The following is a 26,026-nucleotide window of genomic DNA, read 5'->3' as shown; positions in this document are numbered from 1 at the left end:
TAAATTAAGGCAATGAATACACCGAAAATAATGTTTCACTTATTGTCTTTCCTTTTCTATGTGCTTCCGTTTATTCTGGTAGCATTTTAGGGATCATTATTCACACCCATTGCTATTATGCACAAACCACTTTAACCCCCCCCCCCCCAACAGGTTTTTGTGTAAAATATATATTCACATTTCTTTCCAGTGTGTGCTCAAACATTTGCCTGCCAGAGGCCTATGTTTTCTGTGTTTCTGCTCTCATTGCAGACTGAATTTTTTGCTGTTGTTGTCCTGTGCTGTGTTCATTCCCTTTCTTCCTCTTGTTCTTTATTTTTTTTCTTCCTTGGTCCCTCTGGACTAATTAAGTAGGAAAATGTTAGTCTTTTTTTTTTTTTTTTTCCAAATTCATGGCTTTGCTACTCAGACTACTTGATTTGAAAAAGGGGGATCTGTAGCTACGTAGCCATTGTATTCGTACTAGCAAGAAACAGATGAGCTGACCTGTTTTTCTGGGCAACAAGGCCTTTAAGAGACATAGTTGTGTCAGTTTTGTGAAATTCCTGATTGAAATAGTTAATAACAAAAACGTTGGTGAGGGGGTTTAAAAAGGACGTGCCATTCTAGTTGACGTTCATTCTCTCGCAGTCCGAGGATGGAACGTCCAGAATTCCTTTCCATGCCGGTGAGATTATTCAGAGCTAGTAAATGTTTCAGAGCAGTAACTGGGAAGAGTAATGCTTAATTGCTGATGAATTTGGCTGCTTCATTCCAATGCATGGCTGGCGCTGGAACCTCCTTCAAGCAAAAAGCATAGCCCTGTCTGCAGGGCGGGATTTCGCTGCACAACAGCCAGACGCAGCGGTGACCTTGTGCTCCCCGCTCAATTGATGATTGGGGCAGAGGCAAGGCACAGAAGCGATGATTTCGCTTATTGAGAAGGGGGTCGGGAGGTTGCCACCTCTCCTTTTGAGCAGCATCTGGTAGACAATTTTCTGCCTAATATTGTCAATCATTGCCTTGTTCTCGAAGGTGCCTGACTGTCCTCCCAGCTGGAGTGAGAACTTCAATGCTCACTATAAAGCAAAACAAATGCAAAGTTTACAAAGGGGGTGTGGAGAAGGCAGGTCCCCACATAAAGAAGTTGGCAGGGGCTCAAATGCCAGGCGTTATGGGGGAAGAGGGACACACATGATTAGTGCACGTGCTGGTCTGAATACTAAGGCTCAAACAAATAGATTTGTTGCGCACTAAAAAATGAAAAGTGACTGACTACTTCAGCAGGTTGTGTTTTGAAAAATGTTGTGGTTAAGTGCGTGGAAAATTGGGGGTTTCTTTGCTTGCTACTGGTGCTAGGCTTTTTTAAAGGCACGGAACTGAAGCATAGCATCGGTCTGGGAGGAGGTAGGAGCAGAGGGGACCTTGCCTCTAGTGATGAAAAAGCTGGCATTCGGGGACAAAAATATTCCAAGACTAAAGGAACCTCTGCCTTTCAAAGCAAACCAGGCTCTCTCCCCAGCTTCGTGTCAGGCAAGGTTTGCCTGCAGTCATGGTCAGGATAGAAAGCGGCAATAGCTGAATGAGACACAATGTCAGGCAGTTCAGTGAAGAATTAAACCATGAGAATACTGAGCTGAAAGACGGGCTGCACAAGGTGTCTGGGAAAAGTAGGTATCATAAGAGAACTCCGCCAGACATTCGTGAGTACGGACTGGTTAAGTCAGTGCCAGGGAAAGCGAGAATTTTCCTGCGCCTAGCGCACGGAACTGCCCGGCGGATTTACCGAAAGAAGTTAGACAATGATTATTGGAGACGAACTGCAAAGTTGTCGCTGTCATTGACCTTCACTGATTGTTCTGGAAGAACTGCCGGAGGGAGGAGATATATACACGTACACTTGCCGGTGGAATTATTTTTCATATCTTTCTGTAGGGGGGTACTTACTGCTTTTTTTTGGAAATACGAACCGACTGCTCAGGTGAGGGGCAAGGAAGCAGTTGGAACATTTCTGCTGTGTTGGAAAGCCGTGTACACAAAGGGGACGGGAGTGCGCACATTAACTTTTAATGAGCATGGAAATCGTTGACACAGAAGCGGTTATTATTACAGCCAGAGCCTGTACGTTTGTGAGAGGCGTATTACGCTGCAGTGCCATCATTAGATGTCTCTGTTTGGCTAAGTGTTACCACACTGCCCCGTACATCACGAGGATTTTACTAGATGTCGGGACGTGGCTGTGGGCCAGAATTGTTCAGCAGTTCACCCCGAGAGCGCTAACACTGAGTCTGAGGGAAAAAAATTTGACGGGTGATAGCGGATTATGGTTTACGTTTGACTCTTTAACTATTTGTGAATGTAGCAGATTAAAGACACTGAAGAGTCCTATAGCTAGGACTCCCTGACCGTCCTTAGAAAACTTTCTCCATAATTTAACTCCCGTGGGAAGCACTGAAAGGGCAGTATAGGTTCGGCTTCAGTCCCGTTCATACTGCATGTCAGACGGGCTGGAAGGAATCGAGCAAGCAGTCATTTCTATCCTTTGTTTGTATCAAATATTGTGAGAGAAGTTATTCTTACTACAGCTCCAATCTGGCTCGCCTGGGAAGTGCTAGAAATCTTTAACCAATCTGTTGCAGAGTTGTCAACACCGGCTTCTCGTTGCATTTGATAACCCAGCAGGAGTAAAAAGCATCAGCAGCAGCTCAGATTACTAATCAAAAGTACGTGTCCTCTGCGCCCCGTTTTGGGATTGCCCTGCCCACCTGCCCGCCGAACTCCGGACTGCCCTTCCTTCTCCCTCCTGAGCCCGAAGTTTGTTCTGCCCCCTCTCCCTCCAGCAGGACTGGGTTACCCTCTTCCTCCCTCGCCCTGCCTAACTTTGCCGGGGCTCACCCGCGGTCCTGCTCTGCCTGCCGAGCTGAGGGGCCGCGACCTGCGGGAGTCCTGCGGAGAAGGGGCGGCGTGCTGCAGGATGGAGCAACTCTGCGGAGGGAGGAACGCCCCTCCAGCAGGCGAGCAGGCAGGCCCGGGGGGTCTCGCGTGTCCCCAAGACCTTTCCGAGCCTCTTTTCTCCCCGGTACCACCACGCTGCCAAACCAGAGAGCCTGGCGGGGAACTTCAGCAATGATAGTCACTGAACTGACAGCTGGAAATCCGGTTGTTGGTTAACGATCCCTGCTTCTGTGTTCATCCACCCAAACGGAGCGAGGGGCGTCAAGTCAGCTGCCCCTCAGCGGGTCCGCAGCTAACCCGACCAAAGATCTGAGTGCAAGGTTCAGGTGAAGGCTGAGCTGTGGGGTTTCACCGAAGTTAGCAGGCGCGCTTGTGAGAGCCCAGCTGTACTTTATCATCACTACTTTCTACATGAGATCCTATGGTCTCCGTGCTATTATTTTGGGGTGTTCATGCTAGCATATATAATCCAATTTTGTGAAAGCACATTTGATTTATCATTGCTAATTGTTATTCCATTTTTGCTACAATTAAAAGATAGAGGCTTTTGAAAACCTCGATGAAGTCTCTCAGGATTCACCCTGGTATGTGACAGGTAGGAATGTGACACTCAGTAACAGGGTTTTAATTTAGATAACTGTGAATGCAGGCCACTACACAAGATCACAATTAGATTTAGGTGGTATTCAGGTGATTTGAAGGTATTTGAAATAATTTGAAACCAACGATTCTGTTTGTAGGTATCTGTGCCTTTGAGGTATGAGTATGAAGGAACTGGGAATGACATTTAAATTCAGGGTGGAATTCATGTTTAAGACAAACCTGAAGCATAACTTTTTGTCACACAATCAACATAGAACTAAAACTACAGAGAGTTCATCCTTTTTTTCCCCCACAAATCTATCCTTTATGCAACATCACCTTCATAAAACCATGTCTGATCCACCAAGCAGGCACCACGAAGCTAAGCAGGGGCAGGACAAGGCTGGAGGTGGCTGCGCCGACAGCTGTTGCCACACGTGTGAAGCTTCAGGAGGACGGATCCTCACCAGTGCTGGCAGCAGAGGCTTTGTGAGGTGGTCTGGGCATTGTGAGGTTTGTCAGGTGGGCTGGGCTGATGTGGCATAGCTGATAAAAGCTGTGGTGAAACATCTGGAAACGTCACTTCATGGCGTGTGAAGAAATACTGTTGAAAAACCAGATACGGTACAGTTTGCCAGTGACTGTGTTACGGGTCTAGTCCAGAAACACACCGTCTCCGGAAACCTGGAAAGAATGAATGAAAGCAGCAGTTCTGTGGGGCTGGGTGGAGAAAACTGAAACACCTTCCGTAGTTAGACCTGAAAAGTAACTTCATTATTTCTTTAAGAACGGTTACTGTATTACCTGTAATTTCCTGCATGGCAAGCACCGCGTGTTGTATTCCAAAGTGAATAAAAATCATTACTTTTGACAGTGACAGCCTGCCTTAGAGGTGAAGCTCGGTTCCACGCTGACACATTATGGGTACATTTTGGATATTAGCATTTCTCTAAAACTGAATGTGTGTGGGGACAGGTACTAACCTCTGGAAATGGAGTTACTGAGATTTGCTTGTAAATGGAGAAAAATATATATATGTGGCTCAGAAGTGACATGTAAGCGAAGACTCAAAACTTATTTCGAGAGAAAGGGTTAAGAAAAACATGTAAGAAGCCTAAGGGTGACTAAATTAATGTTAGGAGGTTTTAATAAACTGTATGGAAAGCTATAGGAAATGTAAATGGTGGTGGGGGAAACTAAAAGCTCTTGGTTTTCAAACAAATTAATAGAATTTTAAGAACTTTCAGAAAGGTAGTTTAAAGATTGAAGTGCAGAAGTACTGTCATTTAAAGGTAAGTAGAGGTGATTTTGCTGGCCATCCCGGTTGGTTTCTCCTCAGCAAGCTTTTCATCTTACAGAAGAAAAACAAAAACAAAAAAAAAAGGGAAAAAAAAAAGCCTGTTTTTTTTTTCTTTTCCCCCCAAAGTTGTATTTTTTCCCTTCCCGCTGTTTTTGCAACAACCGCGGCAATCGCCCCCCCCCGCCCAGGCCCGACCCCCCCGGGGAGGCGCGGCGGGGAGGCCTCCTCCAGCGGGCCCGGCCCCGGCCTCTCGGAGCCCCGGCGGCCGCTGGAGGGGGGCGGCGGTGCCGGTGCCGCACCCCTCGGCCTCGGCCTCGCCCTCGCCGCGGCCGGGCCCGGCGCGGAGCAGGTGGGCGGCGGCGCTCGGCCCGGGCTGGGCGGCGGGGAGGCCGGAGCAGGGAGGGAGGGCGGCGGGAGCAGGTGGGCGAGCGGCGGGGCGGCCGCGCTCCGGCACCGCCACCGGCACCGGGCCCCCCCCATGGCCGCGGCGCGCCCGCCGCCCCCAGCCGCCGCCGCCCCCCGGTGAGCGCCGCCACCGCCGCCGCCGCCCCTCGGGCTCGGCGCTGCCGCGGAGCGGGGCCGTGCCGGGCCGGGCCGGGCCGGGCGGAGGCAGCATGCAGGCGCGGCGCCTGGCCAAGCGCTCCAGCATGGGCAGCCGGCGGCTGAGCTCCTGCGGGCCGGCGGACGGGGCCCGGCCCCCCAAGCCCGAGAGCGGCTGGAGGCCGGCCCGGCGGGAGGGCTCGGCCGCGGCCGTGGAGGAGGAGGACGAGGACGAGGACGCGGTGGTGGTGGTGGAGGTGGACGAGGAAGAGGAGGACGAGGAAGGCGGCGGCGCTTTGGGGAGCCCCCCCCGCGGCAAGGGCCCGCTCCGGGCCGGCCCCAAGGTGCGTCCCGGGCGGCGGCGGGGCCCTGGGGCGGGCCGGGCCGGGTGGCCCCGGGCTGCGGCGGGAGCGGCTCGGCACGGCCCGGCCCCTGCCCGGCGCGGGGAGCCCGAGCTCAACAAGTCCCGGACAAAGCGGCCGGCAGCGGGAGGGCGGCGCCGGGCCGGCTCCGGAGCGGGCGGCGGGGCCCGGGGGGGTCCCAGCCCCGGGGGGTCCCAGGCCGAGCGGGTCCGGCCCCGCAGCGGGTGCCGGGGTCGTGCGGTGCTCAGGTGGCACCGCGCTGCCCTGCGGGTTTCTGTCGGCGGTGCTCTCGTGGGGTGACCCACGCCGCTGTGTGGGCGTTCACGTGGTGGTTGAGCGGCGAGTGAGGAGAATAAACACGCCTGAGAGTTTAAGTGGTGTCCCTCTGGATCTGTTGGTTGTGTTGTTTGTTTCTTTAAAACCCGCGTGGCGGCTCTTGCTGAACAGGAGATGAGGAGCAGTGCCACATTACCTTCGGAGCCTGCCCTGTGTCCGCAGGGAGAAAGAAAACCAGAGAGGGAAGGCGGCAGCAACACGAGCTCTCCCCGTGTTGCTTCAGCAAGTTCGATGCGGCAGTGCCAAGGCAAGCCCAGCCCAGTTCGGCCACCAGGCTCTCCGTGCCGCTGCCCGGTGTGCTCGGCTGCCAGACACGCTGTCTGACGCGTGGTCATGGTCCGGGTGGCCGGGCCATGCTGCCACAGCACCCCATGGCACCAGGCACTTGGGTGCTGGGCGTTAGCAGAGGTTTGGATGGAGGCAGCCCCTGCAGTGGGGGCAAAGGGGCTCTGGTCAGCCTGGCAGGCCGAAACAGTGGTCGTACGACCTGGTGACGGCCCGCACAAGGGCTGCCTGGGGGTGCCATTCTCTTCATCGGCCTCAGCACACCATCAGTGTAGGTCTGTTACAGCGTACAAGTGGAGGTGGCTGTTATTTCTTTTACTTAAGGCTATGTGTGCATATGAGAACATCACACCTGCAGGTGGTTTCACCCCTGGAAAGTAAATCTGCCTCATAGATGAGGTCACAGGAGCAGCGTGTGTTATATCTAATAAGCCCTCAAGTCCTCCGCAGCACTGTGGTTCAGTAAATAGGTGCAGGTATTTACTGAATCTGCAAGGGTATTTCTAACTGTCGTGACCTGCTCCGTTTCAGCGCTTACACGTTTAAGTACTATAAACTTGGAAAAATATTGAAATTTAATAATTTAAAGAAATTAAACTGTTTGCTTTTTGTACATCTCTTTAGGGATTGATAGTGTAGGAGTGCAGAAAGCTCAATCTAAGGGTTCTTTCAGGCAGGTTTAAAGGAAGAGATTAAGTAGGAAAAGCAGGCGCGAAATGAATGCAGGGGACTGACCGCAGAACTGCGAGAGGATAATAGGCCTGGCACGGTGTGCCCGCGGTGAGTCAAACTGGATTCCAGGCAGACGGAGAGCTGGCATGGGGTCAGGAGCATTTCCACACCCAGGAGCTAAGTGAGCTGGATGGGGATCCGCTGTGGAGGTGGGACAGGGATTGTCACGGTGTCCAGTACCCTCCAGAACAGGAGACATCCCAAAGAACTTTACAATTTAATCAGAGTCAAAAGCAAGATCGTTTGGGTGCTGTTCTTGCAGTATGCTCTTCTCAGATAATGCAATTAAATAGAGGCATGCAAAGTTTGCGTGTGTGGCATAGGTACAAACGACACATGGGTGTACACCTGACTTCTGCTCCCCTTGGTGGAGTGGCATTTTGAGTCTAGAGATATCACTGGCTCTTCACAAAGTCACCTCTGTGGAGTGCCTGTGATAGGTAGATGAACGTGTCAAAGAGTCTGCAAAGGAATTGGTATTTTTTGAAGGAGCCTGAGAATTTGGTCCGGGAGTCAAAATGAACAGCAGCCACGCCACCAGGTGTCACAGCTGTGTTTTCTCCAGTGGAAGGAAGTCCCCTGTGTGGTTGCACCATGGCGGTCAGTTCCTGACCACCACTCTCAAGTGTGGAGAGAGGAAGAAGTACTTTCCAAAGACAAATATCACTTCTATGGTTTTGAAGGTCTTGGAAAGAGAGAATAAATATGAGGGAGGGAGGGAGGGAGGGAGAGGGAGAGATTGCTTCCTTTTGCTGCTGTGGCCACACCGTTATGCGAGAGGTGGAGGCTGGACGCTGAAGAGCACTCGTTTTTTCCCCTCTCCCTTTCCCCTGCTGTTCCGACCTGATGCTGCACGTAGCTGGTGGGTAGTGCAAGGACAGCTGGGGAAACCTTTGGTGCCTGTAAAGCCTTGCTCAGAGCTACTGGTATTTCTGATATTGCCAGATGTGCTCGTTCATATGTACTGGAAAAACAAGTAACGCTGAGGCGCTGGTCGTACTGACTCCTTTTGCGTGTGAAACTCTCCTGGTGCAGCCCACAGTTTCTGCTTTGGCTGCATCTAGATTTATAGCCATTTGAAATTAGACGAGAAAGAAAAGTAGCGTAATCCCCAATGCTTGGTCTTGTAGCAGGGATTAATTTGCAGTCCTGTTTATTTCATCTTTTGTATGGAGTTCCTCTGAATCCCAGCGGAATGCTTCCTGCTGATACTCCCGCTGCATTAAAATCTGCGAAATCAGTACGTGTGCATGGGGAGGGTGTTTTATTTTGTACGCACGTCAGTTTCACAAGTTTTTGTTTTTCCAAGCTTGAGTTGGAAAAGTGGTGGTCTGATATCCTTCGGTAAGCAGCCCCCCCTCCGCTGTGCTCCGCATGCTTCTGGGATGCCACGTGCTGTGTAGAGACCCCAGAGCAGTGTGCCTGGGTTGGTTCGGGCACCATGAACAGCCGCACCTGTGCTCTGCTGAGCCTGCTTCACGCTGTGGAAACTGCTCTTTTTGGCGATACGAGAGGAAGTGGTGGATGGGGTCTGTCAGCCCCCAGCCAGCCCCGCTGCAAGCCTCAGCGCTGCAACCAGCAGAGCGCTGGGACTGAGGATTTGGGCTGGTAACAAACACGGGCTTGTGATGACTTGCCGTCGTGTCACCGTATTTTCTCTGCTGTTAAAATGGTAAAGGGCTTAGTGGCTTCTGCTTAGCCCACCAGAGCTGCTGCTTCATCTCCAGCCCATGTTCTGAGCCCAGGCTCAAACTATGGAAACGGGGCATTTTGAACCCAGCCTGCCGTGGGGCTGCTCCTGCTCCTCCAGCAGTGTTTCCATGGGCTGTACCCTTTGCCTTGCCATAAGCACCCGCAAAATTATTCATTCTAGGCGTTGGGCTTGTGTGTGAGTACTTTTGTACTTCAGGAGGATGAATTTCCTTCAGATGTAGTTGTTTCCCCAAACACTCAGCTCCCAGAATGTGACCCTACAGGCGTATGAAAACCCATGCTGGATAACCAAGATTTCACTTCTTGCACACTGAGGTGCCCTCAGTTTGTCCCACCTTGTGACATGGAAATTGCAGCAAGAGCAACGTACAGAGCACAGACAAGGCGCTGTTAAAGGGTCTAAGTGCGGGTGGCAGCTGTTGGTAGCAAACTGGATTAATCCAGTAAAAAGTACACTTTTGGTCATGCTTTTTTGTTCTTCTTGATAGAGACGTACATGCAATACATGGAACGTAGAAGAATCTTCGGACTTTGTCTGGAAGCAATTAGTTGCCTCTAATTTTGTTGCTTTGTTTCGCTTGGTTGACTTCTTAGCTCCTTTTCTCTGCGTTCTTTCTAAAGCCAGGTATTAATTCGTTGTCATCCTTTAAATCAAATTTCAGATTTACTATTGGAATGGATTGTAGTCTCACCTCAGGCAAAACAAACTTGATTTTTTTATGATTAGTAAAGTGCTATTTAATTTAGCTTTCATATGTCCTTACAAATATATTTGAACTGGCAGTTTGCAAAATGCAAAATTCAGCAAATACCAGATTTGCTTCGTGGTGGAGAGTTAGCAAGAACACTTTAGGAACTTGCATGCTAAGGGTAAACCGAAAAGTTCTCTCTCAGACTTGTAATGATAATAGCTATGAGTATTTTTAGAAGTGTCTCTATAACGTAGACCTCGTGTTGTGGTCTGGGAGCAGGACCCTGTTACGCTGGGCTGTGTGCGGACCCACAGCAAGCATCGTCCTGCTCTACCTGCTCCTGTGAAGCTGAAGTGTAACACGAGGGAGAGCAAATGGATGCTGATAGACAATGGCAGCCCAGTAAGTTAAGACAATATACAGTTATTCACATCAGCAGCTTAGCCATGGTTTTGCAAGAAAGTAAACATCATTTTTATCTTTCCGACTGCGTTCAGTTATTGACCTCGAGTGGAAACCTGGCGAGTGAAGTTGGTCTGGAAACTGCCCAAGTAAACTTGGGATTTTTTTTCTTCCTTATTAAAAATTGTAAAAAAAGTTTGTGCATAGTATGGCTTAGTGGAGGCGGAGATGGGGGTGGTGAGATTGTAAGATTTTTTTTTTTCCTGAATCTCCCATAATAAAGAATGAATGGGAGTAATTTGCTGGCGATTTTTGATGCGGTTTATTTTCTGGTTGTTTGTTGGACACAGACCAAGGATAACTACTCTGGCCTTAAAAGGAGCTGTATTAGAAAACTGCAATTATGTGAGACTAAGGAGGTGTAGCGGAGCTGCTAGCAGTTTTGCTCCCTGCTTGCTGGACTGGTTTCACGCCGGCTGAGCTCGGCTCAGAGCGATCTGGTACGTGGTCTGTACCAGAGGGTAGGTGTGTGCTGCTCTGTCCTTTTGCCTCTGAAAGCTCCACACTGGAAAAGTGATTTTCACGGTCCAGCCATCGATCCGTGTGATGCACCCTGCGAGAAGCACGGAGGCAGAGACCACCCGTGCCGTTCCCATCCCCACGCTGCCCAGCCTTGCTCCTGACCCCAGGCTACCGAGAAGCCCGATGGTCCCGTGGCTCGCCTGTGGACCCTCCTCTGTGTGCTCCCCACTGTTCGAGCAGGAACTCTGTCCCCCCGAGAGCACTGCAGAGATCTGAAGGGACCGGGACAATAAACCCGTGTCCCAAACCATGCCACCTGGCCGTATCAAAGTGGGGTTTTGCTGCTCGGGCAGTCGACAGCATGCTGGTCCTGGCTGGTGTCCACTCTGTAAATACTGCTGCGGATTGAGCAATGATGGGTTTATTTATTTTTTCTCAGAGTAAGAGTGCCCATTGGCTTTCCCATCATTACCCTCGAGTATTTGTAATACTTTCAAGTGATTTATTGAAGAATTTATTCCTAAAAATAGCAAGCAGCTTGGCCATTCCTATTGCTCGAGGTCAGCCAAAAGAGTACAGAAGGATGGTAGGCGAAGAGAGAAACTGTAATTAGTGTTTTTGTTTATTTGTAAAAAGCGAACAGGAAGTACAAAGTGAACAAAAAGTGGGCATTAACTTGTGGGGTGCTCAGCTTAGGCATCGTGGGGCAGTGCTGACGATGTGGGAGCCCCGTGCCACCCGCCCCAACCAGCAGCCTGCGAGCCGCTCACTTTCACCGCTCTGGAGACTCGCCAGACTTCCCAATCTGAAATGAGGGCCGCGGTGACGTTCGCCTCATTGTATTAAGAAGTACATGTGTGGGTGGTATTTGTTGTTTGACAACAAAACTAATGAAGACAGGAAACTGAACAGCTTCTGTTGCTTGAACTTTGGAAAAAAAATACAGATCTTTTTATTATTGATTTCACAAAAGATAAAGAGTCGAACTTCCGTAAAATCCTGACCCAGCTGAAATTGATGGAAAAATGTTTAAGCAGATTTGGCTTTTCAGCCCAATTACCTAATCACAGGTGTGCATTCACTGGTCTAAAAGCCTTTCTGCAGCAGTCTTACTCATTGCTTCAGACTACAGGAGGCAGCTACCATCACTGGACACAGAACCAGGGAAGGTAAAACGCCTCGGTGATTAGATACCGAAGTGAGAAATTACATAGCTCATCATTTTACCGTCTTGAACATGTTTTTTAATGCAGTGGGAAAAGGTTACTTGAACTTTAGATAGACATTGCAATTACGATGAGCGGTTTCAAGATTGGATGGTTACTTAGAAAATTTTCCGCTTCAGCAGAAGTGGCTAATGCCTCCGTCATTCTGACATAGAGAACAATTTGTGTGGTAACTCTATATAAGTTAGACTTTGTGAATTTGGTGACATAAATGTTTGGGCCAACGTGATCTTTTGTACATCCGTGCCTATGCCTTTGAAATGGCCAGAAGAACTGTCTTTGAATTGAAATTTTTTGACCCCATATTTCTTAACAAGTCTCTTTTTCATGTAATTGTGACTGATGTAAGTACTGTATGAGGCAAAAATCTGAAACAACTTTTTTACTGCTGTAAAACACTTCTAAAGAGAGCGCCGTGGTGCTGATCCTGTTGCTCGTACGGTCTGGGTGAGTGGTGGTTCCTCAGCGGCTCTTGGTTCACAGGGCTGTGGGAGGTGGCGCAGAGCTGTATGGAAAAAGCAGGAAAGGTATTAAGGTGAAATCGTGCTTGCCAAGGGTTTAGAGCGATCTTTTGCTTCAAAATTCATGGCCAGTGGTTTTGTAGGCAGGTGTTCTTCCTTTGCCAGGGCAGGAGGAGAGTGGCTTGTTCTGCAGGCCTTCCTCTTCCCCCTGCTCCCTCGGTGGGAGCAGCAGCGCTTGGGCCCTGCTGCCCAAAAAGCCAGGTAAAACCAGGTGCTGCTTGAGGAGCTGTGGCGAGCTGATAGGTTTCATCAGCATGACAAGGGGTAAAGCGTCCCCTTCCCATCTTTCCTTCGTTCCTTCCTCCCAGTGATGCACTGGTGGCCTTGGCGCGTGCTTTGGTGGGCTGCCATAACTCACCGAAACAGAGGGAAACGAGTGCAGCGAAGAGCGTGTAGGCTTCTAGTGGAGACAGTGGCTCAGGCAACAGCTTGCCAAGCATCTTGATGTTGTGAGGGAAAAGGTGGGACATCACAGATAGGGCATGAGGGAGGAAAAGGAAAGAGAGAGAAGGGAGCGAGCCTTCTCCCTTTGAGGACGGCACCCACCTGACTGGGCGGGCTACGTGCAGGACTTGGGGCTTGGTTGTTCTTCAGGCTCTTGGTGAAGGCTCTTCTTGCATGAGACATGTTGCACCCATCTGGTTTGCCAGAGGCTGGTTTCTAGAGTGGCTGAGGAAGCAAGGGTCACTTTTTGCCTCTGCGTGTTTCTACTAGTGCTGTTCCCTTGCTTCCAGGGATAATGAGATGAAACTCTGTGATACCGCTTCTCTGCGTAGTCAGGCCCCAAAATAAACTCCTCTGTTGGCGCCTCTCCCACTCAGCAGGAAAACTGGCAATGTTTTTGTCTGGAGCCAAACATAGCTTTGGGAGAACCTGTAAACTGGTGGCAGTGCTCCTTATGCGTTAGTCTCCACTGGAGGACCAGGCTTTCTGCTTCCCAGCTGGAGCTGAGCTAGAGGAGACAAGAGCATGTGCATAGTACTGGTGTTGTAGTATCTCCTCCAGGCTCTAAGCTCCAGGGATCAGCACTGACCCTTGAAGCTTTTGTCCAGTGTCTGTTTCATTCAGAAATTGGATACACCTGAAATCCCATCTTAAATAATCATAATAATTAAGAAACAAAGCCCCCTTTTTTCCCTAAAGATGCTTAGGCAAATAGATTAAATTTTCATGCCCTTTTAAGGGATCTGCAGGCTCCAGTCTCTCATCTTGGCTGGCTGCTTCCAAACTGAGGCAGTCGCTTCTAACCTTAGAAGATTTACACCTCTCTGTACCTTATTTGCAAGTGATCTTGCAAACGAGGCTAATCTGTCCTCTCACTCACACTCACTCTCCACCTCAGTCCATGCAGAGAGGAGCTTTCAGATGCAGATGAACCAGGCCGGTGTTCCTTACTGAGGAGCCAGTGAGGCAGCCTTCCCAAAATCTTTCTGCTAAGTGTGGAAAGTTCCCCGCTGCCTCTCAGATGCTCTGATTTTGGGAGCTCTGCTTGCTTAATCCTGAACGAGGTTATCGAAGAAGCGATGGTATTTCTCCGTCCTGCTTTGAACCACTTTCTTACTTGTCCCAAACCACTGGAAAATGGAAAGAGAAGCAGAGCTTCTCATACACCTTCAGCAGTGGTCTTGAAAGAGTTGAAATCAAGGAGATAAAACATGAATGTAGATTCCTTAATTGAGATATTTTATTTACGCATGTAATATGGCAAATACAGGCCAGATGGATATTTCTGTCCTTACAGAGTCCATATCCAAGGCTCTATTAAACTACTTAGATCTAAAGCTGTTGCATCCAACTTCTTAATGTAGACAGAAACAAAATCACGGTCAGCAAAGACACCAGATACTTCTCTGTTAGCTTCTAAGACCCTCTTTACATCTGCTACAGTAGAAAAAAATCATCGTTTCAGGGGAAAGTGATGTTCACAGGAAAAATAGCTTTCACAGAATGTTCACAGATGTTCACAGAAAATACCTTGTTGTGAGGTTTCAAACCTTCAGCCATTGCAATAGGAACGCCTGATTTGATGGCACTCAGTAATTACAGCTTGCCATTACAGCTAGCCCCGTAACAGAAATGAGAGAGAAAAAACTTGCAGTTTCATGAATTTGTCTGCTGCCGTGTTAACACACTCATTTTTAGCTCCCGTTTTTTCAAGCTTTCCCAAGGATGGACGGACAAACCCAGTGTACCCTACTCTTCCGTCCTTCCCTGCTCCGTGACCAGCCCGGTGGCACGTTGTCAGCCCCTCTCCCGTCCGGCGTCCGGGGGCAGAAAGCACGTAGTGTCTCGCAGGGACCTCCGACTCGCAGAGCCAGGCACGTATGCCACCTCGGGGAAACGTGATAATTGGCTTAGTTAATTTTAAACTCGCCATTTGGGAAACCAATAATTGGGAAAGCAATTATGGCTTCCCATTCTGGGCCAACCAAGCCCTTTTTAATTTGCGTCCGGTGGAAACCCGAGCGTTTGACGGTGAGCGGGCTTAGCAAAGCTTAACGTGCAGTAACAGGATTGCTGAGTGAAAAATGAACCTGTTTGGCAGATACAGTCCTCTGCTTTCCTTCTGCGTAAGGCTTTCCAAAGCAGCGTCTTAATTTTTAGGTGTCTAGAGGCAAAGTGCTTCTCCTTGTTTTGTTTAAGAAAAGGAAGGTGGAGCTCAAGGGCCTCTGCTGAGAGCCTGCCAAGGACTTCTATGTGTGGTGGTTGTCTTCCAGAGAGGTTCAGGCTGGAAAGAGCCTTGGTGCAACTGACCCTAGTAATCCACATATGTTTGTAGAATATCCAAAATACCGAGCACTGAGGGGGTTTTTGTTTGTTTGTTTGTTTCAGATTTAAACATTGCAACCAAATTGTGAAGATGCGCGCATTCGATAGTTGGTATTAATATTTGGTGATTGTTACTAATTGGTGTCTGACTATCTTAGAAGAGATGTTGTGTGTACTTTTCTGTAAGAAATTTATGGCTGCATTTAGAATGGAAGAGGAAACTGCCAAACCTCTTTCATGACTTTGTCCCTTTGTTCCTGTGATAGAGGCACAAAAGGCTGTAATGTCTCTGAGTTATTTGTTTTTAGATTTGAAAATGATGTATGGGAAGGGCCGTGGATTGGTGGTTGTTCAAGACCAGGTTGGATGATGCCCTGAGCAACCTGATCTAGTGGGTGGTGTCCCTGCCTATGGCAGGGGGGTTGGAACCGGGTGATCCTTGAGGTCCCTTCCAACCCAGGCCATTCTGTGATTCCATCTCCCCCTGTAATCTTATTAACATATCTCTATACAATTTTAATACTGCTTATGTGAGTTATTGCTGAATTTCAGATGTCACAAATTAGTGGTTGTTCTGTATGGGACACGGTACGTACCTGGATGAGTGTTGGATTTTGAATGTGGGTATGCACTTGTGAGCATGTGGGTATGTGCTTGTAAGGGTCTACACTTCTTGCAGATAAGTTAAATTTAGCCAGATAATGTCATGTCAGCACTTAGAGGGAAGGGATAGAAACTTCTTGCTGACTCCAGTTCTTGCTGCCAGCGCCATATTGTATATCCATACAACATAAATGTTTAGATTCACGTTTTACTATTTAGAAAATACATTCTCTGGACACTTTGTATATTCAGTCAAATGATGAAGATACAGACTTCATCCTACCCAGGTTGAAAACGAATACTATGGTCACACTGATGTATTGGAGAGAACACGTACAGTGACCTTAAAATGCATTATCTTAGGTATTGTTAGAGAGAAACAGTTTACAAATGCCTAGAGTGATTAGATTGACAAGGTTTATGTGTAATGAGCAATAGCTGGTGAAGCAAGTAATTAAATGCAAAGTATACTCCAAAATGTAATAACACATTGAAATTCAAGGCTGAATTATTTCCAAGCATCATTACAAGAAACTGTCTTATCTCTTTGTATTCCTGTATGAATAGAGATTTCTGGTGAAATAGAAATTCAGTTTGTACAATGTGTTCTTTCCTTCCGGTGAGAAGGCAGTTTGGGGATGACAGAAATGAGATCCTGCTTACAGAAAGAACACTGCTAAAGGAACTCCAACTGCAAATAATGCGTGAAATAGTAAGAATAAACCAAAGCCTTTGTCCTTCTGGGGATTTAATTTAAATATTTTTTACTTGTATGATGTTATCTTGGTAATAAGTTCAGTGTTTCTCATTGCTGCTTATTCTGTTTTGCTGTGAACTCTACTTCTGATCTCTTTCTTTTACAGAAAAATGGATAGGCTTATCACTGTCCCTAGAACATAGCCGGCTGTTCAGGCTGTGCCTGAAAATAGGCTTGAAAAAAAAACAAGAAATGATCTCTTACTTTGGCTGAATGTATATCATGTTGAATATATTCATTTCATTATTATTATTATGTATGCATTAGCACTTTCTATTAGTATTGCTAGGCTGGAATACATTGATTCCTCCTTCCTCTCTGCCCTTGAACTGCATATTTGTTCAGTGGTAGATCAAAAATGGTAAACCCTTGTTTAAAAAAAAAAAACAAACAGAAAAACCCCAGTGACTTGTGGTTTCTTGCCAGATGGAAGTTGGCAGTCCCTAACACATATCATCTTTGCATTTATTTCAGAAAGTAGAAGAGGTGGTCACAAAGTCAGAATGGAAAAATGACCTGTGAAATACAACAGAGTTGTGCGGCAGGTGGGATGGTACTAAGCCATCTTGTGGCTATTAGTGTTTTTACCAGTAATCACAAGGTGGGGGGGGAGGGTTGATGAAATTAGACCAACTAATTGCATAATAAATCAGACAGAAATCCAAAACTTATCGTGAACTGTGCCTTCTTTAACAGCTATATAGTGTTGATATTGTACATAAGCCAAGTGCTCACAATTAAATTAAAATATTTATCTGTCAACCGTGGAAATTTATCCAGAATGGGATCAGTGTGACTGTTGGTGTGTGTTTTGTTTTGTTTTGTTTTAAATGAAATCCTTCCTAACCTGGAAAGCAGCCGGGGTGTTTTATTAGGGATCTTGTTTTTGGAATGAGGTGACACTGGGGCGGAATCCAATTATGGTGACCTCTAGTTGAAATACTGGAAGTATGACTTTCTGGGTTGAGGGAGAAAAGGAAGTCTGTATAAAAATGGAAGCGTGGCAATGGCATCAGGAATATTAAGATAAGGTATGGGTGGTTTTTTTTGGTTGGTTGATTTTTTGGTTTGTTTTTTTTTTTTTTTGGCGTTAGTTTCCCAAAGCATATTCCCACTGGCATTTTTTATAGGGAGTTTTGGATTCGGTCAACTTTTATTTACTCTCCACCCTCATAAAATATATTTTTTAATGTTTTTAGAGCTACTTCTGTAGTAAAATGAGCTCCTTTATCTGTTTGGCAACAAAAAAGAATCCAAAAAAACCATAATGGCACAAATAGGCCATAGTAGCAAGATTATTTAATTTACCCAGGCCTCTGGGATTTGAACTGTGCAGAGAGGGGACCTGCTTGTACATCTTAGTCCTTCTAGAGTCCCAGCAGACATGTGAGGACAAATGGGAGTTAGCTGGTGAGCTTCTGTTTGCTGGGTGACTGCCTGGCAGCCCACGGGTGTGGGCATCTTCAGCTGGCATTAATCAGCACAGCTTCGCAGAGGTTGGATCATAGAATCGTTAGGGTTGGGAAAGACCTCCAGGATCATCTGGTCCAACCATCACCCTACCACCAATGTCACCCACTAAACCATGTCCCTGTGCACCATGTCCAGCCTTTCCTTGAACCCCCCCAGGGACGGTGACTCCACCACCTCCCTGGGCAACCCATCCCAATGCCTGACTGCTCTTTCTGAGAAGAAATGTCTCCTCATTTCCAACTCAGATGAACGGTGCTCAGTGCTGGGTGGCTGTGCTCTTCTTGCGCCATCCCATCGCGTTGTGATGCCTGGCTCCTCGCTGGTGAATGAGCCCCTGAGGTGTTTGTGCAGCTGACAGCAAAGTGTGTGCCTTGTGGGGCATGGCAGCTCTTCTATTGTTTTCCTGTTACCATGTCTTTTTAGACCATTACAAAGCCTGTTAAAAAATAAGGTCTGTGCTCCTGATGAGTCCACCTGATTTGACAGGTACCGAACAAGAAAATAGGGGAGGGGTTGAGAGAACATACGTGGGAGTCAGGTTTAACATTTACAGGGGCGTTTCTATACATTTGCATCACATACAGGTAAATTCTAGTATTCTTGGGAGATGAATTCTTTGCTCTGTATAGGAAAAGCAGGCATCTAAATGCCTGGTAAATGCTTGTAAACTATCTGAAATTAACTAACTTCAGTTTTTAAGCAGCAATACGGCAAAACTGAGGGAAGATGCTAAAAGCCCCGTGGGGTTGTACTTGAGGTGACATGTATAGTCTGCCAAACTGAAGTCACTCAGTTTGATTGTAAATAAAAGATGGGTCTCCTTTTTCTAGTGCTAGTCCTGGTAATCTTTTAGCTGTAATATGGAATATTAAACTACTTTAGCTAAAAATAATAACAAACCAAGAAAGCACTTTAAACTTAAAATAAAAACCTCAACCAAAATACTGTCTTGGCGACTTCGTAACAGAAACTAAAACTCTTTCCGCTTTGCGTTTAGCAAAGTTTCAGCTCAGAAACTAAAGCAAAAAAAGCTACTTTCAGTTTTCATGGGAAGATCACCAAACTGTCTAGCTGCAGCAGCACCTGCCTCCAGTTTGCTGGAGCGCAGCTGCCACAATCCTGATCCGCTGACCTCGGAGAGGGGGAGAATTGCAGACCGAATGAGGGGAGGAAGCTCTGTGGCCTGCTTCATGTCTCAGAAGAAGTCTGTGGAAATGTTCGCGCTGTTTGATGTTGAAAACTCAAGGGAGAAGGAGTGGGAGGGCCGTCACTTGTTGCAAAACAGCAAGAAGAGTAAAAAAGCGGGACCCAAGCACATGCGAGTGCCAGAGTGGAGCTGCAGGGAGGAGGCTACAGGTAACATTGAGCTGTCATTTCCACGCGTATCAACAGTTTCACGTGGCCAACCAGTGCAGGAGGGAAGTTGTCAGAGGGAGGTGATGGTAACTGCAGATAGAGACAAGGTTAGATTAAAATTTGCAGATTGCTTCCAACTCGTGTTTTTGTACCTGAGCTTCCAAGCAACGTCAGTTGCCCGAGGGCAGGTTGCAAAGCACTTAGCTGAAAGCAAGCTGAAGGTTACTGATGTCTTGAGGGCAAAAATATGCAATGAATTACATAGAAAAGCAGTTACCCTAGCATAAAATGGCTTGTATGAGTGATAATTAGTTGTGTGTATGGAAAAACTCTGCAAGTTCTTATCAGCCATTGATACCGGAGGCAATAAGGTGGCAAGTACTAAGGTATGATGACAAGAAAAGCCAAACCATTAGCAAACACCGTAATCATGTGGTTTAACAACTGCTTTTCAGCTAAGGAGAGAGAAGTGCAAAGTATCAGAAGTAAGCTGGAATAAGTTGATGTAACCGTGTTAGCGTACAGCTGTCAGTGAGGCTGTATCTGCTTGTGCTAGACCTTCCAAGTTTCTGCTGAAATGTGATGTGGCTTTACAGAACCACCAAAAGCCTTGAAATGCTTAAAAAGCTATGAGGGATCCATGGAAAAAATGTTTCTGGTAAGATATATCAGAATAGTTAACTTATCTGCAAAGATGCATTAGAAATTGACAATGATATCTCAGAACTGTGAATAATTGCGAAGCAGAACTTGAGGGCAGAGAAGTCCCAATGGTTAATCAATGGATTTACCAAAAAGTGAGGAACTTGATCAGTCAAATTACTAGTGGCACTTGATGCTCCCACATCTGCGTCTGCTTATGTATGTGGTTGGATTTCTGTAAAAAGGTCAGGTACCATGTAGGCAGGTATCTCAAGTGGAAGTGTTTCTTGTAGACCTGGATGAATTAAAGACAAAAACCTGTCTGCAGGGAAGGAGAGAGTTACCGGACAGTGGCTACCGAGTTAAAGTCTCGTCTTTGTGTCATCACCACCTGTTTTTAAAGCAGAAAATATTCTTTATCTGAAATCACTGTCAAGGGGATGTTTAAAAAGTTGTTAATCATTTTTTTTCAAGTAGCTGTTGAAAACAGAATAAGCAATAGTTTTGGTCTTCTGCCATTTCTGGTCATCTAACCAGTGGACCTGAACTGTTTGGTAGCAACAGTTCGGAACCTGCAACCTTCGGAATATTTGCCTGTGTGGTTTTTGTCATTTTTTCACTTTCACATGCTTGGATAGGTCTGGGTATTTATTTCAGCATATTGACATTTGAAAAACAAACCATTATTTGAATATATTTGAACTGCATATGAGTACTTTATATATATATATATATATATATATGAATAGACAATCTGGTATCACAGCACAAGTGTTCTGCTTTTTGCTTTAGACTTTATTTGTCCAACCGTTAAATTAGTCTGAGTCTGCAAGTCTGCAACCTTTTGTGATCACTAGGTCTGTAAAGTAAACTTACAAATGTGTGACAGTATATTGCTGACAACGAATAAAATATAATAGTTCCGTATGTTGAAAAAAAAAAAAATCCTTTAATGAAATCATGAATTTATTGGGTAAAAAAAGTCCTGATGAGTAGTGCGTTCAGTCTGGAATTGGAGGGTAGGTAAGAGGGGAGTCTGCCTGTGCTAGGGATTCACAGTGGGATTCACGTTTTTATGAATACCTTCATTTGGCTTTGATGTCTAGGGGCCGGATAGTGGAAGCTGGGTGTTCTCAGATATATTTTTTTCTTTAGTGTTTCACTTTTTCTAAGTTAACTTTGATGCAAATGGAAGGCACCTCAGCATCTGTTAAAGTCCTCAGAAAAGGACTTGTTTTAAATCTAAGTTTTCTGAAAATAATCATTAAATCATAATTAAATTTATATTGTTTATATCTTCGCTTAATTTTGTGTGATCACATGCTGACTGTTTTGTCTTCCAGGCAAATTTTCTTGGTAATGTGTCATCTGTTTGTGTGTGAAGAAGTGTAAAATGACTAATTCTTTCTACTATTTACATTCATAAAGCAACAATTCCAGCTTTGTTCTTGAAGCAACTGCCAAAAGCCCTTCCATGGAAACATGAGAATGAGAGACATTAAATCATCAGTCCTAAGTATTTACGTGTTAATGGTGACATACGCTTTGCATAACAAAACAAAATTACCTTGACAAGATTGTCTTTCCTATGAACTTACAATAGCTTGCACCATTTTTATATCTGCTAAGGTCTGAAAGTTATAAATAGATTTGTGGGGAGAAGAATATATTCTTATTTATGTATAGATGTCAATATTTGTTACATCTGCAGTATTTTTGTTGAACACAATGAAAAGAAGAAGGAGTAAGGTGGCAGAGTTTACACAGGAAAGGATTTCTGCTTGTTCGTGCTGTTGGTATCTGATGGTAGCACATTCTGGATTTCTCCACTGTAAAGCTCAGCAGTAGTTTACAGGTGTCTAAAAATCCAGTTTGTGGGTCCGAGGAGATGTCTGGGTTTCTCTGGGGCAGTTCATGTGCTGTGGAAACGCATCTGTTCAAGCCAGGCATTTCTGCTGGCTGTCTTCTGCCGGGGGCTGTTGGCCTTTTGGGCCTGCCCTGGGGCTTCCAGCAAGTAGGTGGTTGACGCTCCTGATAGTAAAAGCACAGACACCTAGAAATAATACATGATCAGGTACTTCTGTCTTGTCCACATGTGCTCATATGGGTGTGAGGATGTTAGCAGGCTGAAGGTGTTCACCCAGCATGGAGCAGTGGGCTGTAAGGGTCCGCAGGACGGCCTGCACCTGTGGAGCTGAGGAGCATGGCTGGCTGGGGAGCGGTGTTTCAGGGGAAATTGTACATCCCAGACTTTGGTTTACGTGCTGGCAAGAAAGAATGACTTGATTAAGACATCCGTTTTGCTTATGTGAAGCAGCTGCAGGAGCCGAGGCCACTCCTTTGTGTGTCCATGCTCCTTGGTGGCGGAGCTGGCTGGCTCCTCATGGAGGTCCTGCCGGCATCGCCTGCTGCTATGTGCTGCCCAGCAGATGACTTGGGTCGTGACAACTTACCTCTCTGCTCATGGAGAAATCCTCATTTACAAAAATAGCTGTTAAAAGAATCCCGTACGTGGCTGTCGGAAGCTTCTTCATTGCTTGGTTGCCTTTTAGAAAGCCATCTGTATAAATCCTGTCGTCTTTACTAGGATTTTAAGAGGAGGGTGGCAAGGATTTCTTCTGGATAGATACACAACACAGATGAACATACAGTAAATATAAGTTGTACGTACTGTGGATTACATTATTTAAATTCATTTAAATTCTGTTTAGCATTAAGAGGTAACTGATTGCTTTACGAAACAGCCAAGTACTGCTTATTTTCTTGGACTGTCTTCAACACTGTTGAGAAATTAACAGCAGTTTCAGAATTTATGAAGGACAAAGAAATGGTATTCTATGATTCAGAGAGCTAATTAGAAGTAAATGCCTGTGGGTATTGGGCTTTTCGCCCCCTACTTTTTAGGAGAATTAGAGGAAAATTTAATAATTGCTTTTAATTTTGCAGGCAGCCAGCATCAAGCGTGAAATGACCTTCCCTGCATTTCAACAGGAGGATGTGAAAAGTGACATCAGTCAAAAACTGCCAGACCAACAGTTTCTCCTGTTCACCACAAAGGAGGAAGATTTAAAAACAGCAGAGACCAAAAAACTGAGCAGAGTTCATGAGTATGAAAAGGAAAACACTCGTTCTGTTTGTCTTCTTGAACAGAAGCGCAAGGTTGTTTCTTCAAATATTGATGTGCCTCCAGCAAGGTAGGGAAAGTTGGGTTTTGTTTAATTTTTTTTTTCCTACTGGGATATTGAAGGCAAGTTTGACAAGTGGTACTATGAACTATTAAGGCTAGTAGTATTCATGTACAAGTAGTCCAAAGTTGATCACAACTCCTCTCCTTGAAAGATGTGGCGGAAGTTTTACAGTAGTAGTGGGAGCTGAGACTGTCTGCAATGTAGGACTTTGTATTGCTTTTGCAATGGTTTTGCTTTTATCATGTGCTGCAACTGAAGTACCCCCAGAAGTGGACATGCCTTAACAGGAGGAGGTTGTTGACCCAGCTTCAGCAGCGCCTGATAAGTAATCTTCTAAATGAGACTTAGAATCAGCTTCTGGCAATGTTATTTTATTTTTTCATACCTACAGCCACCTTATACTCATGGGAATGTGCAGTGCCTTATTCGGGATAGTGAGGATGTAGTATGTTATTTTCTGTTACGTTCTTCTATAGGGGTAGAGCTGGGTCATGATGCGGTCTATGAAATGAATTAATAGAAAAAAGTGGCATAGAGAAATTGAATTTGTACAAAATAGGGATTGGGGGATTTTGGTGTTGCTTTTTAATTTCTTATTCCTTAAGGAACTATTGTAAATGCACATATTTTTTTTGTGACTTCAGCACTATCATCTGGGCAGTTACACTTTTAATTATAAGCTATTTATAGGGAAATATTTTGAGGAAAAAAAATATTTGTTCTTTAAGACATGATGTATATCACAGCAAGAAATTCAAGGTTTATTTATGTATTTTTATTTCGTTCTGACATTTAAGTAGAGTAATAGTAAGAGAAGGGGAAACTGAGAATTGCATACTAGCTAGTGATTTAAAGAGAAGGGGCTAGAAAATAGCCTAGAACCTTGAACTTTGGGGGAAGGGGTTCTCTGTTTTCAGAGAGAAGGGGAATGATTCCTCTAGACAAGTGCTGAAAATGAGTGTAAAGGAAACATCCAGTAAAGCTACAGATTCTCATGTAACAGTGGTGAAAAACTGACAACAAATTGGGTGTTCTGTCTTGCAAGATGACAAACGCACGGGAGACTTTTTTGTTGTTTGTGATTACATGTTGGCATCAGTCTATCTGCAAAGATACATATTTTTTTAACCTGCCTGGAAAATTCACTTGCACAAAATGTTCAGAGAAATTTCTTCCATGTTTATTTTCTATGATGTCACTTAAAAATTTAGTAGTCAAACTGTATGTTTTGTTGTTTTTTTGGTTTGTTTGCTTTCTAAAAGCCAACATAAAGCATCTGGTTTTGCCATGTCATCCAGAACAGGATCATCATTTTTCTCTGGCTCTCATAGATGACAGTTGTGAAAACCACAAAGTTCACAAGCATTTTGATAGGATTTTTTTTTTCCAACAAATATCTAGTAAAAAGCTATACATTTTAAAGTTAAAAATTTTACGATATTTACTTCACCTGTAATCAGCCTTGTAATGGCTGACTGCCCTTTTCATTCATGCCTACGTGTCTCAATATAAATCGGATCATCAGAAAATTCGGGCTGGGAGGGGACTGCAGGAAGTCACCTGGTCCAACTTCCTTCTCAGAGTATATGTTAGCATTTCCATTTTACAATTCAAGAAATGAAGGTACAGGCTTTAAGAGCCTTTTTGTTTAACTTCATGCAGATAATCCAGAGCAGTCAAGTCATCCTTCTTCTGAGCAATGGACGTTTCTTCCCCAACAGGGTGGAAAAGAGAATGAATAAATGTCTTTAATACCTCATTAGAACTAATTATGCCACTAGTTTTGAACATAGGGTAATAAGATGATAAAAAATGTGTTCATTTGCAAAGGTGTCTTATGAATTTTTCTTGTATTTTGTTGTGAACAGATAAGTGGTTTTATGTACCTATGAGAAATATTTTGCACGTTTTCCGACACGCAGGTCAAGGTGCCATATTAGCAGATTTAGAAAAGGAAATAGAAAACAAACCTAGAGTCTAAACTCAAGAGTATGATAAATGTCTTGGTCGCTTGTGCCATGATTTGGAAGACAAATTTAATTCTCCCTTAGAATTGGAGGTGACTTGTTGGCCCATCTGTCTAACATCAACAGGAAGAGCTCTAAAAACCTTTGCTTGGGGAACTTATGAAATATTTGTTGTTGTAATGAAGGGAATACCAAGTCTCTCTTCCTCTTCAACACAGTTTGAAAAGCCGTATTCTCTGGAATATAGAGGCGTGCAAGGGCAGGCATTTGAATTCTCCTGCCTCTTTCTAAGCCCCTTCCAGTCTTCTCTTTAGGACTGCGCTGATGCAACTGCTCATTCCCCCAGGTCAATTCCTCCTCCTTTCGCCCCCTGGCAGGGTTGGCTGGACAGCTTGTGTTAATCAGGTGATGTTTACAAACCTGTGGGAGAATTAGAGATGAATCACAGAATGGCCGAGGTTGGAAGAGACCTCTGAAGATCATCTAGTCCAACTCCATGTGATCTTCAGTTTTCATTTGCTCTTTGGAACAAACTCAGCTGGTGTTTTGAAGTAGAAAAATGCCATGGAAATGAAGTTTGATGTTTGTTTTAAAACCTTGATTGAGCTGAGGAGGTTATCTACTTCAAATGCCAAAGTAAAGGGTAAAGTTAAGTTTTACTCCAGTGATTTTGAGACAGAAGTTTATCATACTGCAGAATCCTCATTAACAGGAGTGTATGAATGTTCTGGAAAAGGGTCTGCAGAAGAGCTAGTAACATGTATAAATATCCTTCATTTTGACCACTAAATGAAACAAAGTCCATCCCATCTCATCTGTTCTTAAGGATACCAATGAATATGAATGAAAATCCTTGTGAACCACTGTATCCAAAATCGCCAACAGCTCAGAAAATATTGGCATAATAAATATTGCTTGTCAGACATTCAGCTGCACTGGTGCTGCAGTGCTTTAATTATTGCTTACAGACTCCAACATTTTAAGGATGTGAAAATATTTTATCGCACTCCCTGGCATCTCAGGTGCTTCAAACTAAGGTGTGCTGAAATTAGTGTAGATGGAAGTGTAGAGAAGGGATGGTCTGGTGGCCGTGTCATGTGCGTGTGTGGGAAAACAGGAATCCA

At 45.5% G+C, this 26,026-nt stretch overlaps 1 protein-coding gene across 3 annotated transcripts in view; it reads left to right on the top strand.

The window, feature by feature from the left end:
- The first annotated feature begins 5,023 nt into the window (after positions 1-5,023).
- Positions 5,024-26,026, top strand: part of ZNF704 (zinc finger protein 704) — a 102,927-nt gene continuing 81,924 nt past the window's right edge. For 2 of the 3 annotated variants that reach the window (XR_013946356.1, XM_080579447.1), the window contains exons 1-2: positions 5,280-5,700; positions 22,694-22,941. Coding sequence is in view for 2 of the 3 variants with exons in the window: in XM_080579447.1 (XP_080435573.1) it covers positions 5,431-5,700; positions 22,694-22,941 (518 nt within the window). In the remaining variant the exon portion in view is untranslated. Of the gene's footprint in view, positions 5,166-5,279; positions 5,701-22,693; positions 22,942-26,026 lie in introns of those variants that run through there. The other variant, XM_080579448.1, reaches the window with a different exon arrangement.

This window comes from Anser brachyrhynchus, assembly GCF_964034855.1.
Source record: "Anser brachyrhynchus genome assembly, chromosome: 2".
NCBI classification, from domain to species: domain Eukaryota; kingdom Metazoa; phylum Chordata; class Aves; order Anseriformes; family Anatidae; genus Anser; species Anser brachyrhynchus.
This window is presented reverse-complemented; position numbering and strand designations above follow the sequence as displayed.